Source organism: Microcaecilia unicolor, chromosome 7 (genome assembly GCF_901765095.1).
Source record: "Microcaecilia unicolor chromosome 7, aMicUni1.1, whole genome shotgun sequence".
Classification (NCBI taxonomy): domain Eukaryota; kingdom Metazoa; phylum Chordata; class Amphibia; order Gymnophiona; family Siphonopidae; genus Microcaecilia; species Microcaecilia unicolor.
Window position 1 is genome coordinate 186,739,490 of NC_044037.1, and position 17,811 is coordinate 186,757,300.

Below are 17,811 nucleotides of genomic sequence, written 5' to 3' on the forward strand. Positions count from 1 at the left end.
AGTCTCTAATAGCACTAGACATTAAAGCCATCACTAATATTGTTTGGCTGTCTTATGTAAATAAACAGACTTAGAAGAGGGGAAGGGTCCAGTTCTGTTACAGGTTAAGTTGTGCTTATCTATGGGACCCTTTTACTAAAGCTTAGCACACACTATCAGAATTAAAGCACAATAAATGTTGTGTGTCTTATTTAATCCTATGGGCCATGTGCCACTTAGCACAAGCTAATGTCCGTTAGCGTGCGCTAAGCTTTGATAAAAGAGCCCCTAAATTTCTCCTACAAGTGGTAATTACTGAAGTAAAGGAGTGCAGCCTTAACCGCCTTTTATTATGTAGCATGTACATGGTCCTTGAAATCCAAATTGGGCTTTTCTTGTACAATCTGCAAAGCTGGTAACTATAATAGTGCTTTACCCTGCTGGATAATGCAGATGCATTGAGTTTGTGTGGACAGTCATCATACTGACGATGTTCAATTACATTTCTCTTCAAATGAGTTCTCAAAATGCTTTTTTTGTAATGTGGACATGGTACTAGATGATAATTCTAGCAGCTTACAAAATCCGATTCCATGCTGAGTTTTTTTTTGTTGTTGTTTTATTTGTTTTATGCAGACTGCTTTTTGCAATTGAAGCTTTCTCAGTTCTACACAAATGCTAGGATCTTGATTTTCCATTACTAGAAGGCAGTAATGATGATTTATCATAGTTCTTTGAATTAAGAGCTCATTCTACATGCTTGTAACTGGAAAAAAGAAAATGTTAAATTCTGAATACAGTATAAATATTGTTTAAAATAAAACATAATTATAACGCTTATTATTTGGAGCAAGAACACTTTTTTCCAGACTGTAGAATCCCCACAAAAATAAATAAAATATTTTGATATATGCCTGTATAACCAAGACATTCATACTACCCTAAACTGGTTAGATGTGGCATTCTAGGAGGAGTAACTCACCAGAAATAGTTTGGATGAGGGCTGAGTTAAATTTCTTTTGTGATGATATCTTTTAGATGACCAAACAGTATGTTTAGAAGGGCATTTTGGAAAACTTAACAAGTGACACAGAAGTTTTCTGAGACAGCCTGCAGGGCCTTGCCTTGAGCTTCAGAGCAGGGCAATTTTCAAAACAAATTTAGACTCTGAGGTGAGGTTAGATCAAGGAAGGCAAAAGTATCCACAAAAAAAGGAAGTACAAATCTCTCTGACAACTTTTCCCTAGGCATTTTTCCAACGGAGAATACATGTAACTTTCCTTTTGAAAGCTGGTACAGAGCTTGCTTGCAGGAGAAATGGACTTTGCAGATTTCTAGATAGTTATGAAAATTGCAGCAAAACCTCCTGAGTGAGACAGAGATTGAATTTGTTAGAATGTATTTATTTGCATGGATTTATAAATCACCTATCAATGCTTCCATGGCCTAAATGACAAACAACAATAGCAGTAGTCCAAGATACAATAGGTGATAATATAAAAAAAATATTGAGTTCACAATTAATGAGAATCAAATGAATCAGACTAAAATAGCCATCAGACATAAACAGTTACAAAGATGAAATGAGAAAGAAACTTGAGAATCTTCAACTGCTACCCTTTAGCATGAGGGAAATGCAGGAAGACGAAAATGCTAAAACAAATTTATTTTTCTGCCAAATTAGTTGCCTGTTTGAATTACCATTAAACAGTTTAAGAGATTATTCTTATTACACTCAATAGTACATGATCATATATACATTATTGCCCCAATCCTGAAAGAAGAAAGTAAGAATTCTGATTACAGTACTGAAGAGAAGTCCCTAATTTCCCAGGAGCTCATGTACAACATTCTTTGCAAAATTATTTTGTTGTGTGAATGAAAGATATCACAATTATTTGCCTTTCCAGATCCAAGCTCAAAGCAAGTTACAAGCAATTTATTCCCTTTCCGAATAGACTTCCAATCTAAGCTGGACTTGAGGCAGTAAAGAATAAAGGGGGTCTTTTACTAAAGCTCAGCTTGAGTTATCTGCAGCAGGGCCCATAAGAATAAAATGGGCCCTGCTACAGATAACTCAAGTTAAGCTTTAGTAAAAAAGACCCCCAAAGTGACTTGTCTAATGTTCCAAGAAGCATCACTGGATGAAGCAGAATTTGAACCCTGGCTTCCCTGGCTTTCAACGTACTGCCACAGCCACTAGGCTATCCTTTATAATTAGTTGCATCACTTTATGCTATAACTTGTCTTGAACTACTACTTAAACAACATAAGCTTGAAGGAGTGGCTTAGTGGCTATAGCACTGTTCTTGACATCCAGAGGTGCCCTGTTCAAATCCCATTGTGGCTACTTGTGATCTTCGGCAAGTCACTTAACAGGGGCGTATCTGACCTTCATCGGTAGAGGGGGCCAGAACCGAGGTGAGGGGGCACATTTTAGCCCCCTCCCGCCGCCATCATCATGCCCCCCCCCCCCGCTGCGGCTGCCGCCATCATCGCCGACACCGCCTCTCTCAACCCCCCGCTCGCTCGCCGTCGCCTACCTGGGCTGGCGGGGACCTCATCCCCCACCAGCCGAAGTCTTCTTCCTTCCTTCCTTTCAGGTTTCTGAGTCTGACGTCCTGCACGTTGTACGTGCGGGACGTCAGACTCAGAAACCTGAAAGGAAAGAAGAAGACTTCGGCTGGCGGGGGATGGGGTCCCCGCCAGCCCAGGTAGGCGACGGCGAGCGAGCGGGCAGGTGAGCGGGGGGGGGGGGGGGTTGATAGTAGGGGGTCCAGGGCCAAATCTACGGGGGCCCTGGCCCCCGTGGCCCCATAGCAGTGACGCCCCTGTCACTTAATCCTCCATTACCTCAGATACAAACCAAGGGGACCTTTTATAGAGAGGCAGTAAGCCCAACTCAGGCTTATCACTCACTTGCTCTTCTGGGACTGCCACTGGCCCAACGCGGCTGCCGGCAGTAGTCCCGCCCTGAGTGCGTGCCAATTCCAGGGGAAAAATAAAACCTCCAGAAATGGCATGCACTGCAGTAATCGGGCAGCTAGGTTAGAGCAGGAGCCCTTATTGCCACCTCAATGGGTGGCAGTAAGGGGTCCCTGTCGTATGGCCATGCAGTAAGAGTTCTCTTACCTCATGGCCATGTGTGCCTGGGGTCTTTTTACCCACTGCAGTAAAAAGGGCATAAAATGACCCCTGGAGCGCTAGAAAAACGGGTCCCGCCACTAGCGGGTCTTTTTCCCGCAGCTTGGTAAAAGGACCTCTATGGACCACGTTTACTAAGGTGTGCTAGTGTTTTTAGTGCATGCTAATGCTAGAGACACCCATAGGAATATATGGATGACTCTAGTATTAGTGTGTGATAAAACCATTAGCAAGCCTACAGCATTGCTTAGTAAACAGGGCCCTCCAGGGACAGGGAAATACCCAGTGTACCTGAATGTAACTCACCTTGAGCTACTACTGAGAAAGGTATGAGCAAAATCTAAAGAAAATGTGTAAACAAACCAAGTCCTTTCTTTGATAAATCATCTTTACTTGCCATATCATAAAAGAAACCTGATTCTGAAAAACTAAAATATTGCAATTAATTGTTTGCAATTGAATTAAAATGAATTTGAAGGTAATTTTTAGGATGCCTTGAATTACATGCACGCTGTTCCCAGATCACATTTTTATATGAATGGGGATCATCAAAATTTTCCACTTACAGGTTCAAATAAATATTGTGGAGGAAATACTTGTTGTCCTACAAGTTCTTATGGAACAGCATTACATTGCAGTGTTGGCTGGGCACTCAGTAATGAAATGCTCAACACTATTTCCTCTATTGGACTAGGAGGTTATTTCAAGTGTGTGAAAAACATTCTACCCTAAAATGTGTTAAATCACCTGTGGTATTTTGCCTGATAGCACGCACTAAGTGCACATTATTTTTATAAAATATTTTTTTAGAGGGCGCATATCATGGGCGGAGAATGGGTGTGGAAGCATTAACCAGCTAGCTCATTTGCATTAGTATGAGCTGTTTAATGCTGAGTTAATGCGGAGCACTTTGCACCTCCTAAATAGGAGGCAGTAAGTGCTCTCATGTTATATTTTTGCAATTTCCACATGCTAATGGAAAAATTAACATGGGGACTATAAAATAAAAAGATAAAAAAGCCCTAAAAACTGCTGCATTGAATCTGGGCTTAGCATATGAGAAAGTCCCATGTTAAAGACAAGCTGAGCCCAGTGTTCCCTTGTTAATTTCAGAAGTACATATTTTAGAGTAGACATAAGTGAGAATAATTTATGTGGTATCATTTCATCTGATCTTATCCATAAATAATTTGACGTTTTTCTGCTCTGCCTTTGGAGTAGTTTTGTTTAAGCCCCCTGTAAATTTCAGAATGTTATACTTGGTTGATCTTACAATTTTGATGATCCTTTAATTTCAAATACAATTCAAGATTCCATCATTTCATTAATTTGAATGTGATTTTTCAAGGGGAATTAGTTGAACCACATTGCTTTGCATGTGAAAGGAAGCTTATTTCTCATTTACAGCTTGGCTTATTCTGCTAATATCTCACCATTAATTTGCCTGACAGACCTTGACCGCCCTAAAGGACTGACATTCACAGAGGTGGATGTTGATTCCATCAAACTTGCTTGGGAAAGCCCTGAGGGGCAAGTTACCAAGTACAGGGTGACTTACTCAAGTCCAGAGGATGGAATCCATGAACTAGTGCCCGCACCAGACGGGGAAGATGACACTGCCGAGCTGCATGGCCTCAGGCCTGGTTCTGAGTACACTGTTAGTGTTGTTGCTTTACATGATGAGATGGAAAGCCAGCCCCTAATTGGAACACAAATCACAGGTATATCTTTCCTTATACCACAGCGGATGGCTACTGGAGCCATGCACCTTGTCCTGTTTTGTAAAGTCACCTTTAGGAGGCTTCACCTTTGTTAAAGCTGCCTGCATGAGCAGAGATCATCAGGCAGAGCAGGTCGTCTTTTTTTCTTTGAGTTAATTTTGCTGTGGAAGGGAAATAAAAATTGTAATTAGAATAGGAAAGATCATACATAGGAACAATAAATATGATGGCAGATCAGGACAATAAACCCATCTGTATACTTTCCACAAGTCTACATTTTATTAGGCGTATTAGCATTTTTTAACACACATTAACCATGTACGTGTATTAACTGTGTACAATATCCCTATAGGCGCCTACATGGTTAGCGCCCGTGCTAATTGTAGGCGTGCTAAAAAATGCTAACACACCTTAGTAAACAGGGCCCTTAGTGCTCCTTTTACAAAGCGGCGCTACTGATTAGCGTGTTCTGAATGTGAAGAAGCCCACGTGAATTGAATGGGCGTCTTCTCATTCAACTCACTGCTAATCTGTAGTGCCGCTTTGCAAAAGGATCCATTAATTTTTTTTTTTATTAATCTGTTAGCTCCATTTTTTATTCTCCTACTGTAAATGCCCCATTAATCATTTAGAGCTCCTTTCATTAAGTTGTGGTACGCACTAGTACGTGCTTACCACAACTTTAAAAGGGCTTACTGTAGTACGCACTGAAGCATCCCATGGTAAGTTCTGAATCTGCACACACAGCCCACTTGCTAAATTATTTTTCAGGATCTTTCTTGGAGGGTGTGACAGTGCAAATCAGTTAGCTACATTTCTGTGCGCTAACTGATTAGCACGTGAGCCCTTTCCGCCTACAAAATAGGTTGTGGGAAGGGATCACATGCTAATTTTTGGTAATTTCTGCGTGCATGGCCATTAATTTGGAAAATGGAAAATTGGCCGTTTTCCAGCAGTGGTTAAAAATGGCCTTAGCGCTTGGGAAATACCCTTTTAAGGGCGCGCTGCAGTTTGGTAAAAGGACCCCTTAATAAAGCTGTTTTATTTTTATAACCCACTGTAATACATGACAAATATTGATCAATACCATTTCCCTGTGCCATTACTTGATGCAGAATTCACTGCCATCTCGTTCTTTCTAGTTTCTCCTTCATCACTTTTAGTTTCTGTATCGTTTTATTTGTTGTTTTTTTTTAACTAGGCAAAATGTACATAATTCAAGACTGTCTTCCAGTCATGCAGACTTTTTTGTCCTTAATAACTTTTGCTCTGTTAATGTGTTTCCAGTAGCAAAAGCTGATAGTCACCAACTCTTTGACATCACGCTGTGAGCAAATTGAGAAGGGTGGTTACTAAGATGCATTAAAGCAATAACATAGATATTTATTTCTTAACCCGTGTTAAACAAAAATATTATGCATTATATTACTGTAACACATGTTAGTTTAAGTCATGATAGAAAACATAATAATAATGAGAAGCAAAACATACAAATACATGCAAAACACCTCATTATTATGTAAACCAAGTAATGCCTTCTTGCGCAATCTGAATAATTACAGAAAAAATGCCATCTCAAAGCTAGCATTATTTATGCCTTTCTCCCCCAGGCCTACCTCTTACAATTCCTAGTGCTCTAAGGATTCTGGGGCAGGAGCGATCCTTCTATTTAGCTGAGCAGAGTTAATGGGTGACACGGGTCTGGCATTGAATATCAGCGCTAGCCTACCAAAGTTTAACTATATCCCCAGAAAGCTCTTGCGCCACTCCTATCTAACTAAAGGCCTTGTTTACTAAAGCACACTAGCGTTTTTAACAGACGCTAAAAATTAGCATGTGTCTCTAGTGTTAGCAGCTCGTGCTAAAAACATTAGCGTGGCTACAGTATGGCTTAGTAAACAGGGCCCTGAATTCTTTGTGGGCTACAATTTGCCCATACAAAATGTAGCCAATCAGCAGGGGAATCTGCTAAGAGTAGGGAATTTCCCTTAAATGTTTATAAATTAATATAGCAATAAATAAATTTCAAACTATAAGGTTTATCTAATATTCATAGACAGCTAGACAAAGCCTTTCAATATTGGTCCCATCACATTTTATTTAAATTCATCTGTTGCACATTTTAGGCTAGCTGAGTTGGGCAATGTTTATAGAATAGCGCATAGAGTTAATTTCCGCACTGAACTTTGGGCACGAGGATCTACACCAACTGAAACCTAGTGTAAATCCTGGCCTGCAATTTAGGTGTAGATCCCCAGTATTCAGTAATACTGTGCGCATCTTTAGTGAATGCCCCTGACCCACCAATGCCCCTCCTATGGCCACACCCCTTTTAAGTTGCACACTATAAGATATGCAAGTGGATCTTTATAAAATAGCACTTAACAAGATGCGCACATAAATCCAAATTGTTGCCAATTAACGGCAATAATTGATTGTTAGCACCCAATTATTGGCGCTGATTGGCTCACTAGCCAATTTAGGGCCCTGTTTACTAAGGTGCACTAGCATTTTTATCATGCGCGCTAAAATTAGTGCACGCTAAACACTAGAGACACCCATATATTCCTATGGGTGTCTCTAGCGTTTGTGAATGCTAATTTTTAGCATGTGCTAAAAATGCTAGCACGCCTATAGCACGGCTAAGTAAACAGGGCCCTTATGGTCCTGTTTACTAAACTGCATTAGAGGCGCGTTAGCATGTTTAGCGTGCGCTAACCATCTAGACATTCATAATATTCCTATGGGCATCTACACAGTTAGTGCGCACTAATTTTTAACACACATTAAAAACGTTAGCACACCTTAGTAAACAGGGCCCTTATTTACATGAGCATCTCAGAATAGCGCACAATTTTGTGTACAGAAATTTGCTCACCATTTATAGAATCTGGGGGTCTATGCTGTAGTTTAATACTTGTAATCTAGCATCTAATGTATCTCAATGTTAACAGCCATTCCTTCACCGACAAACCTGAACTTTGGTCAAGTGACTCCAACCAGTGTCACAGTCAACTGGAATGCCCCTAATGTGCAGCTCACTGGGTATCGTGTGCAAGTGAATCCCAAGGAGAACACTGGACCAACGAAAGAAATAAATCTCTCTCCAGACAGCACTTCTGCTGCGGTGTCTGGGTTAATGGTAATATTTATTCACTTTACTTTTAGAACATTTTTTTTTCAGTTTTTAAAATGTTTGTTTTAACAAAGGCATATAGATTTAGAATTAGAACTAGATATAAAGCAAAAACATTTGAAAAGGTTTTGACCCTGGATTATTGATTATTTCTTAAACCCATAGAAAACCAAATTTAATGTACCATTATCCATGTCCTTCCCTCCTCCTCCATATCTGTTCCTGTTCTCATATTTTCTTTCCTTTGTATGGAAGCACAGAGCTTCTACTTGTGTGTTCAAATTTCTCTTGAATTTGAAATCCAAGATCCATCAGGGGGATAGGCTATTTTTTTTCAGTAGCGCTTAGATCTATCATTTTCCTAACAGCTCAGCTAATTTTCCAGTTGAGTAATGTTTGTGATGTAGTAATTCAACATAAATTATTTACAGTCTTAACTTCATGTGTTCCACCCAGTTAATGAACAGTGTTAGAAACATTAAGAAAACTTTTTAAAAATGTATTTGCATTGATATTTCGGGAATAGTGAATTTTGGGTGTTCAGCTGAATCTCTGGATTGTGCAAGGCCTCTATTGGGCCTATCAGTATTCTCTTAAGGAGAAAAAAATATATTAGTTGCAGATTAATTACAGTTTTCTATTCTTTAAGCAGAAGCACTTGATCTTTGGTTTCCTGAAAATTATTTCAAAAGCACTTGTGTAGTTGGCATCCACTTATATGGATGACTTTTGGCCATTTGAATCACTATGGGGTCCTTTTACAAAGGCACACTAGCGGTTTTAGGGCATACCGATCAGCGTGTGCTAAATGCTAGTGACGCTCATAGAAATATATGGGCAACTCTAACGTTTAGCATGTGCTTATTTATAGCACACGCTAAAAATGCTAGTGCACCTTTGTAAATGGACCCCTATGTGGCCAAAGTTATCTGTTTTAACTTGAGGTAGGATTTAGGGCAGACTGGAGAAAAAGCTCAAAGCTTTATGGAGAATGGCAAAATTCAGCAACTCTCCATCTAACTTCTGTGTTCAATTCTGAATACAGAACTAGCAGGAATAACGTTGATGAGAGAATTCTTTATATGGCACCTAATGTTAGACACTACTTTCATGCTGAATTTTTGGCATGGAGAAGCATTCTAATGGATTCAATGTGCTGAAACAGGGCAGAGATGGCAGATGCATTAAAAAACACACTTATATGTCCATTTATACAATAGGGCCTAAGTATTTTTGTGCAGATCTGAAAAGGGGGCATGGGCAGGTCATGGGCATTCCCTTAAAAGCATGCAGTGGAATAGAATAGTGCGGATTGGTGCCCAACTTGCACTGGGATTTACACCTGGTTTCAGTTGGTGTAACTCCTCGCCCAAAGTTGACTGACTCAACAGTCCACCATATCTGTTTCCTGGGCGGCGTCTGTGGCTCAGCCCTAAGGGAGTTTCAATCTAGCATGCAGCCACTGGAGGTGTAGAACAAATTTGATGGTGGTTCCTCCTGAGGAAGATTTGTGAAATGCGGTCCTGCATTGAGGAGCCGGCATAACATGAAACAGATATGGTGGACTGTTGAGTTAGTCACTGAGCACACAGCACCTGTATTGTGATGCATACTAATGACTGGAGGTGGTGTACTTGAACAGCCAACGAAGGTTTAACGGACATACAGAGTTTGTCCATTAAGAACAGTCATCCAGCGTTTATGTGGAAACATTTTCACTGCGTCCATGCGTAAGGCATGGCGTTTGTAGGAAAAGGACCATTTTGCTGGCAGGACTGAGTTTTGATTATTTGAGTATGATATAATGTATAAGCATGGCAAAACATATGCACAATACGAAACAGTATAAGTATGCAGTTTAAAATGTAAAATCAACTGTTTTGTATTTAAATTAAATACAGGTGTGCAAGGTGAGCGGAGGAGTGAATATGTGAGGTTTTAATAGTAGGCAGCAGTGCTAGTGAGGTTAGCGGGCATTGCAATACAATAAAATGTTTTTGTGATAAAGAAAAAATACTGGAGTCTTTGTGTAGTCGATATTAAAAGTGACTCTGGAATTAAAAGAGTTATCCCCTGATTAGTAATTTTGGTATCAAGTTAACCTAAATATTTGCCTACAGCAATAGTTCTCAACCCAGTCCTCAGGACTCACCTAGCCAGTCATGTTTTCAGGATAGCCACTATACTTATGCATAACCATAGTAACATTTTTAGCACACGCTAAAAATTAGTGTGCGCTAACATTAGAGACACCCATATATTCCTATGGATATCTCTAAACGCTAGCACATCTATAATGTGGCTTAATAAACAGGGCCCTAAGCGTGTCCTGAAGATTCGGTTGAGAACCACTGGTCTAGAGACTGCCACTGGTAGGGGGAAAGAGCACCTCTGGATTTGGGGGTGGGGGAGAGAAAGTAGGGGCAATATTGGGCTGTGAGTATGGAAGTGGAGGGAAAGGGCACTACTGGATCGGGAGAGAAGGGACCCATCCACAAAAGTGTGCCCAGGGCTCTATAAGTGGTTAAAGTGGCCCTGGTTGCAGTAATACCATTCTTGAAGCACAAATTTAATACAACTGAAAAAAAAGCTAGGGCACAATATTTAGAAAATGCTGAGCTCCTAAGATAGCCTCCAAAATTTGTGCCCTATTTTCAGTCAGACAGGAACTTAATTTTCCAACTGAAAATTCATCTCAATTTAGGAGCTTAAAAGTTATGCTCATGAATTTAGGCCTGCCATTCTCTTGCCTAGAATATCAGGTCTCTGATCTTTAGCTGATCATACTTTGGCTTGGCAGTAGTTATTCCATGGCTATTTAATTTTTCATTCTCTGTATGTGATCATAGTAAAATTTGCTTATTTTTATATCTAGGTGGCAACCAAATATGAAGTATATGTATATGCTCTGAAGGACAGCCTGACCAGCAGGCCTGCACAAGGGGTGTTCACAACCCTAGAAAGTAAGTACTGCTTTTCAGATTTGTTATTGTTCATTAAGCTATGAGCAATGTAATCTCTATGATGCATTCTAGTGGTGAAATACTCATTCCATGATGTAGCTTCCCACTATTCCAGAACTTGTGGTATATGTGTGCTCATCAACCAGCAGAACAGAAAACTGAGCTGAGACCTATCTCTCTTGGCATCAAGTCCAGCTCCTCAGTATTTTCTATCTTCAGCAGGTGGATGGACACACTTTTCAGCCTCTGGTTCTGAGTGATTTGCTCCTGGTCCAGTTGGACAACTGGTCTCAAACTGAGCCTGAAGAGACATATCTGGAGGTCTTCAGATCCCTGTGTCTGGTGCTCTGCAAATTTACTTCTCTCCCTTCATCTCTCTCCTATTTCCTGTGGATCTCTCCTTTTCTAGCACAACGCCCTTAAAAAAAAAAAAAAAAAAAAAAGGAGAAGGAAAGAGATTTACTGGAGAGTGTGGAACAGAATATCAGTGCTGATTCTTTCTCATATGAAGTGAGAGTTGTGGAGACTGTGAGCTTGGGGGGAGCATCTGACAGTGGTAACATAGTAACATACATGGAGGGGCATAATTGAACGAAAACGCCTATCTCCATGGGCGTTTATCTCCGAGAACGGGTCCGTGAAGGGGCGGACCGAACCGTATTTTGGGAAAAAATAGACGCCCATGTTTTATTCAACAATGTGTGAGCTGGGCATTTTTGTTTTTCAGCGATAATGGAAAATGAAAGCGCCCAGCTCAAAAACGAATAAATCCAAGACATTTATTCATGGGAGGGGCCAGGATTCGTAGTGCACTGGTCCCCCTCACATGCCAGGACATCAACCGGGCACCCTAGGGGGCACTTTTACAAAACCAAAAAAACAGGTAAAAGAGCTCCCAGGTGCATAGCACCCTTCCTTTGTGTGTTGAGCCCCCCAAATCCCTCTCAAAACCCACTGCCCACAAGTCTACCCCATTACTATAGCCCTAAGGGGTGAAGGGGGGCACCTACATGTGGGTACAGTGGGTTTGGGGGGGTTGGACGACTAATAAGCATTAAGCAGCACAATTGTAACAGGTAGGGGGGATGGGCCTGGGTCCACCTGCCTGAAGTCCACTGCACCCCCTAACAACTCCTCCAGTGACCTGCATACTGCTGCCAGGGAGCTGGGTATGACATTTGAGGGTGAAAATAAAAATTTGTGAAACATCATTTTTTTGTGGTGGGAGGGGGTTAGTGACCACTGGGGGAGTCAGGGGAGGTCATCCCCGATTACCTCCAGTGGTCATCTGGTCATTTAGGGCACTTTTTGGGGCCTTATTCGTGAAAAAACAGGGTCCAGGAAAAGTGTCCTAAATTCTAGCTAAAAACGCATACTTTTTTCCCATTATCAGTGAAATGCGCCCATCTTTGTTCGGCAGATAACCACGCCCCAGTTCCGCCTTCGCCACACCTCTGACACGCCCCCATAAACTTTGTCCGCATCCGCGACGGAGTGCAGTTGAAAACGTCCAAAAATCGGCTTTCGATTATACCGCTTTATTCGGTTTTGTGAGATAAACGTCCATCTCCCGATTTAGGTCGGAACTTGGGCGTTTTTCTCGTTCGATTATAAGCAGGCTAGTAACATAGTAGATGACGGCAGAAAAAGACCTGCACGGTCCATCTAGTCTGCCCAACAAGATAAATTCATATGTGCTACTTTTTGTGTATACCTTACCTTGATTTGTATCTGTCATTTTCAGGGCACAGACCGTATAAATCTGCCCAGCACTATCCCTGCCTCCCAACCACCGGCTCTGGCACAGACCGTATAAGTCTGCCCAGCACTATCCCCGTCTCCCACCACCCAATCTCGGCTAAGCTTCTGAGGATCCATTCCCTCGGAACTGGATTCCTTTATGTTTATCCCATGCATGTTTGAATTCCATTACCATTTTCCCCTCCACCACCTCCCGCGGGAGAGCATTCCAAGCATCCACCACTCTCTCCGTGAAAAAATACTTCCTGACATTTTTCTTGAGTCTGCCCCCCTTCAATCTCATATCATGCCCTCTAGTTCTACCGCCTTCCCATCTCCAGAAAAGGTTCGTTTGCGGATTAATACCTTTCAGATATTTGAACGTCTGTATCATATCACCCCTGTTTCTTTTTTCCTCCAGGGTACACATGTTCAGGTCCGCAAGTCTCTCCTCATATGTCTTGTAACACAAATCCCATACCATTCTCGTAGTTTTTCTTTGCACTGCTTCAATTCTTTTTACATCCTTAGCGAGATACGACCTCCAGAATTGAACATAATACTCCAGGTGGGGCCTCACCGACGACTTAAAAACGGCATTAAAAACTCTTTTCTTCTGCTGGTCACTCCCCTCTCTATACAGCCTAGCAACCTTCTACTTACGGCCACCGCCTTGTCACACTGTTTCGTCACCTTCAGATCCTCAGTTGGTAGCTCCAACTAAAGTTTGACTCAGAACTGCAAGTTATACTCAGTGCAAGGGAGGGATCCTGACTCACAACCTGGGACTGTGTTGAGCTGCGCTTATGCCAGTCAGGGTGAATAGTGACTCCCACCGAGGCAGTTAAGCGATTTTCCCACTATGGGGCCCATTGGCTGGCTTTGGGGTGTTGCAGTACGTGCAAGCTAGGAATCTCGCAGGATGTGGGGGGAAACAGTCGGCAGCAGCACATCTTCAGATTTGGCACAGCATCCAAATGTGCTGGGGAGTTTGGGCTGTCCAGGAGGGCCAGTGCGCAGTTTGATGTGGGAGAGCACAGGAATGGGTGCCAATTTGTTGGGACTGACTGGCAGTGAGGAACAGCCTCTGTCTGATGATACACAGAGCACAGACAAATTTTACAACCTCAGGGCCAAGCAGAGCATTCAGCTGCATTGGGATTTTTTTTTTTTTTTTTTAGTTTATCTCACTTTTACACCAGGTCTATTTACTGAAACAGGGACAGTCAGGGTTGTTGCAAGCTGCTTCAGTTTCTCACCCTGCTGCCCCTCCGCCTCCTAAGAGATCTTATTTAGACAACCAGGAGTGGGCAGATGAGGCTCTCTGCTTCTCCCTCCTTATCTGATGTGGCCTCGGTCTATTCAGAGGAGCCATCGTTGAAGGAGCCATTACAAGATGGAGATCTCCCTCCTGAGAAGGGGAATGACCCAAAAGTTGAGGTTGTTTCATAAAGAGGAGCTCAATACTCATATTTCTGAAGCACTGGTGGTGCTTTCCATAGAGGAGCCTTCTGCTTCAACATCAGGAGTTCCATCTTTGTCAATCATGAGGGGGCTTAGAGTTCCTTCTAAGGCCTTCCAGATGCTTCCTTACATTTAGAACCTGATTACAGCAGAATGGGTCTCACTGGACACGGGTCAGAGAGTGGGAAGAGCCATCGCTTACCTCTATCCATTGATACCGGAGTAGAAAGAGAAATTGCAGCTTCCCAGGGTAGAATCTCTCGTTATGTCAGTGACTAAGAAGACCTCCTTGCCGGTGGAAGGGGGCATTGCCCTAAAAGACCTACAGGATTTGAAGCTAGAAGGCTTACTGAAACAACCTTTGAAGTGGCATCTTTGATCCTTCAAGCAACAGTGTGCAGCTTGTTCATGGCGACAACATGCCTGAAATGGTATCAGTAGTCTGCATCACAAGATGGGCGCCATAGCACCAAGCTGAAAGTGGGGTTGGCCTACTTGGTGGATGATATTTATCACGTGTTATGGGTTATGGCCCACAATATGTCTTTGGTTGTCATGGCACATCAGCAGCTCTGGTTGCAATATTGGGCAGCAGAAGCAGTGTCAGTCACGTCTAGTTAAACTGCCCTTTCAGGGTAAATGACTATTTGGAGAAGATCTCAGTAACTTAGTGAAAGAACTGGGGGAAACTAAGCCACAGCAGTTGCCCAAGGATAAGCCAAAAGCCACTGGTTGAACATGGTCATCAGTAATATGATCAGAAGTTTCAATTTCAGACACTCCAATCTTCCTTTCATGCAGACAAGAAGTCCTCCGCTTAGTCAGTTAGAGTGCCCAATGCCTCCAGAGCTTCACAATGATGTGAGGCTGGTGCACTCTTCTCTTCCTCCAGTGGGAGGACGTCTTCAGACGTTTTGGGAGGAATGGGCCAAAATCACATCAGACCAGTGGGTTCTGGATATTCTTACAAAAGGTTACAAGCTGGAGTTCTCCCACCCGGTTGCTCTTCTCTTCTTGCAGTCTCCTTGTTGAAAGGTAATCAAGGTTCAGGCCACTGTAGATTCCTTGCTGGTGCTCTGGGCCATTGTTTCAGTTCCCCAGGCTGAACAGGGATAAGGCAGATATTCCGTCTACTTCATTGTCGCAAAGGAAGGAAGGTACCTTTCATTCTGTCTTAGATCTCAAAGGTCTAACCCACTCCCTCTGAGTGTCCTGCTTTCGCAAGGAGACACTAAGAGCAGTCATAGGCTCCGCTGAAGTGGGAGAATTTCTCACTGTCCTTGATCTCAGGAGACATACTTGCATATACCCATATGGTCGTCGCATCAGAGGTTTCTAAGTTTTGCGGTGCTGGGCTGTCATTTCCAGTTCAGGGCTTTGCCCTTCAGTCTTGCCATGGCTCCAAGAACGTTTATCCTGATTATGGTGATGGTGGCAACTTCCTTTACCACCATGGAATCACAGTTTACCCATATCTCAATGATTTGCTCATTCCTTTGACATCCTATTCAGACAGTGTGAAAGCAACAGACAGTTGTCCATCTTCTGCAGTCTTTGGGTTGGGTGATCAATTTTGAGAAGAGCAGACTAACTTCATCACATATGCTGGAGTATCTGGGTGTTCTATTCAACACAGCAAAGGAAAGCATCTTTCTCATGGACTGCAGGAGGTGGAGGCTGGTTCAACAGATTCGTCTTCTTCTCAGTCATGGCTAAACCAGGGTCTCAGACTACATCCTGGTTCTGGGATCAATGACAGCACAAGGGTTCACATGTGTTCTTTACAGGAGTCTCTTCTTAGCTGCTGGTCTCCATTGTCACAGAAGTATGACCTTCATCTTCCTTGGATACCGGTTGCCAGATGGAGTATGTAGTGGCAGTTGTTGACCAGGAATTTGATCATTGGAGCTCCCTTTCTGATAACACAATGATAGGTGGTGACAATAGATGCCAGGAAGTTGGGTTGGGGAGCTCATCTAGCACAGGGCACATGGATGGAACAGGAGGCTCAGTGGCTTAGGGCTCAGGACAATGAGGAATGCCTTGCATGATTTTGCTTCCTTTCTGGTGGAGGCCCTGGCCCAAGTTTTCTCCAACAATACGATGGTGGTGGCATATATCAACACGTAAGGTGGGACCTGCAGCTGTCTGATGGCAGTGGAGACAGCCTTCCTCATGAGTAGGCAGAGAAAATCTTCTCTGCTTGTCAGCAGCTCACATCTCTGGGTTCTTGAATGTGGAGGCAGACTTTCTCAGCAGGCACTACTTGGACCCTGGAGAATGAGAACTATACAGCTAGGGTTTTCAGCTGATAATGGACTGATGGAGTTCTCCACTTATGAACTTGATGGCGCCAAAACAGAATGCCAAAGTACCCAAGTTCTTCAGTCGTTGGGAAGAATCGGGCTTGATGGGGATTGTAATAAGGGGGGGGGGGGGTCTGCTTCCTTCTCTTGGGTGGAGCCAGCAAGCCTGCGGGGCTCCCAGGGTTCCAGGATAGAATGCTGCTGATACTGTGACTCAGGGACAAAGTATTTTATTATCAAGGTAATTTCATACCAAAAATCATAATATATTCTTCAAAGCAAAAGGTACGGCCCTCTTAATATAGTCTTCAAAAGAAAAAGGTAATTGATTTGATTACTTTATTTTTTTGTCTATTAGATTGTAAGCTCTTTGAGCAGGGACTGTCTTTCTTCTATGTTTGTGCAGCGCTGCATACGCCTTGTAGCGCTATAGAAATGCTAAATAGTAGTAGTAGTAGTAGTAGTCCTCATAAGACAATCTTAAAAAAAAAAAAAAAAAGGTACAGTCTAGGTCCCAAAATCCCCCAGCAAACGCTCAGCTCCTCAAGACCTCAGGTCTTCAATTAGGGCGTTAGCTTTCCCTTCCCCTTCCTTCAGAAGGGTTTAGTAAGAGTTCAGCACACTTCCAATATAGCACAACAGTTCTGAACAAATCTTCATGGGCCGTCTTTACACATCAAACCAATACCACAAATCACCTGCCTTTTCACAGCACAGAGGGAACCCTGTAAGGAGCAGAGTTGGCAGTTTCTCCCACCTCTCAGCACCACACCCGGTGTGGCCTCCTCCACTGCCTTCAAGTGCTGGGCAGGGCAGCCTTTGAATTCTCCCACTCCATGGTAGCTGGATCCTCTCCCTTAGGCAGCTCTAGTGGCAGGCTACTTCCTTCCTCCACATACTCCATGGAATCTCTCTCTCCATTTGTCTCCCCTCTCTCCTGGTGACTGAGAGCCTCCAGGAAATCTGCTCTCCCCTTCTCACAGCTGGGGGGAATTATATACTGATGGTGAAAGCAGGTATTTGTGTGCAGGCCGTGGTATGTGGACCTGATTCAACTGCTGAATAGGAATCCTCTCTGTCTTCTGCAGGTACACAACCTACTGAAGCAAAGTCCAGTCCTCATGGAGGATCCATGCCCCTTTAGTCTTACGGCTTGGACATTGAAAGGGCTCGGTTGAGATGAAAAAGTTATTCTGATTCAGTCATTGCTACCCTGCTTCAGGCTCGGAAATGCTCTGTATCCATGGCAGATGTGATGTCGTGGAGGACATTCAAGGGCTGGTTTTCTGAGCATGGCCTTTCTCTGCTCAGATTTTGCAAATCCTACCGTTTCTCCAGGGAGGCCTTCAGAAAGGATT

The 17,811-nt window shown here is 42.8% G+C and overlaps 1 protein-coding gene across 1 annotated transcript in view; it reads left to right on the top strand.

Annotated features, from left to right (window-relative positions):
• The window catches only part of FN1 (fibronectin 1), a 268,540-nt gene that overhangs the window by 198,154 nt on the left and 52,575 nt on the right, over positions 1-17,811 (top strand). Inside the window, 3 exon segments of the mRNA XM_030210701.1 lie at positions 4,575-4,844; positions 7,799-7,986; positions 10,856-10,943. Of these exon segments, the coding sequence (XP_030066561.1) occupies positions 4,575-4,844; positions 7,799-7,986; positions 10,856-10,943 (546 nt within the window).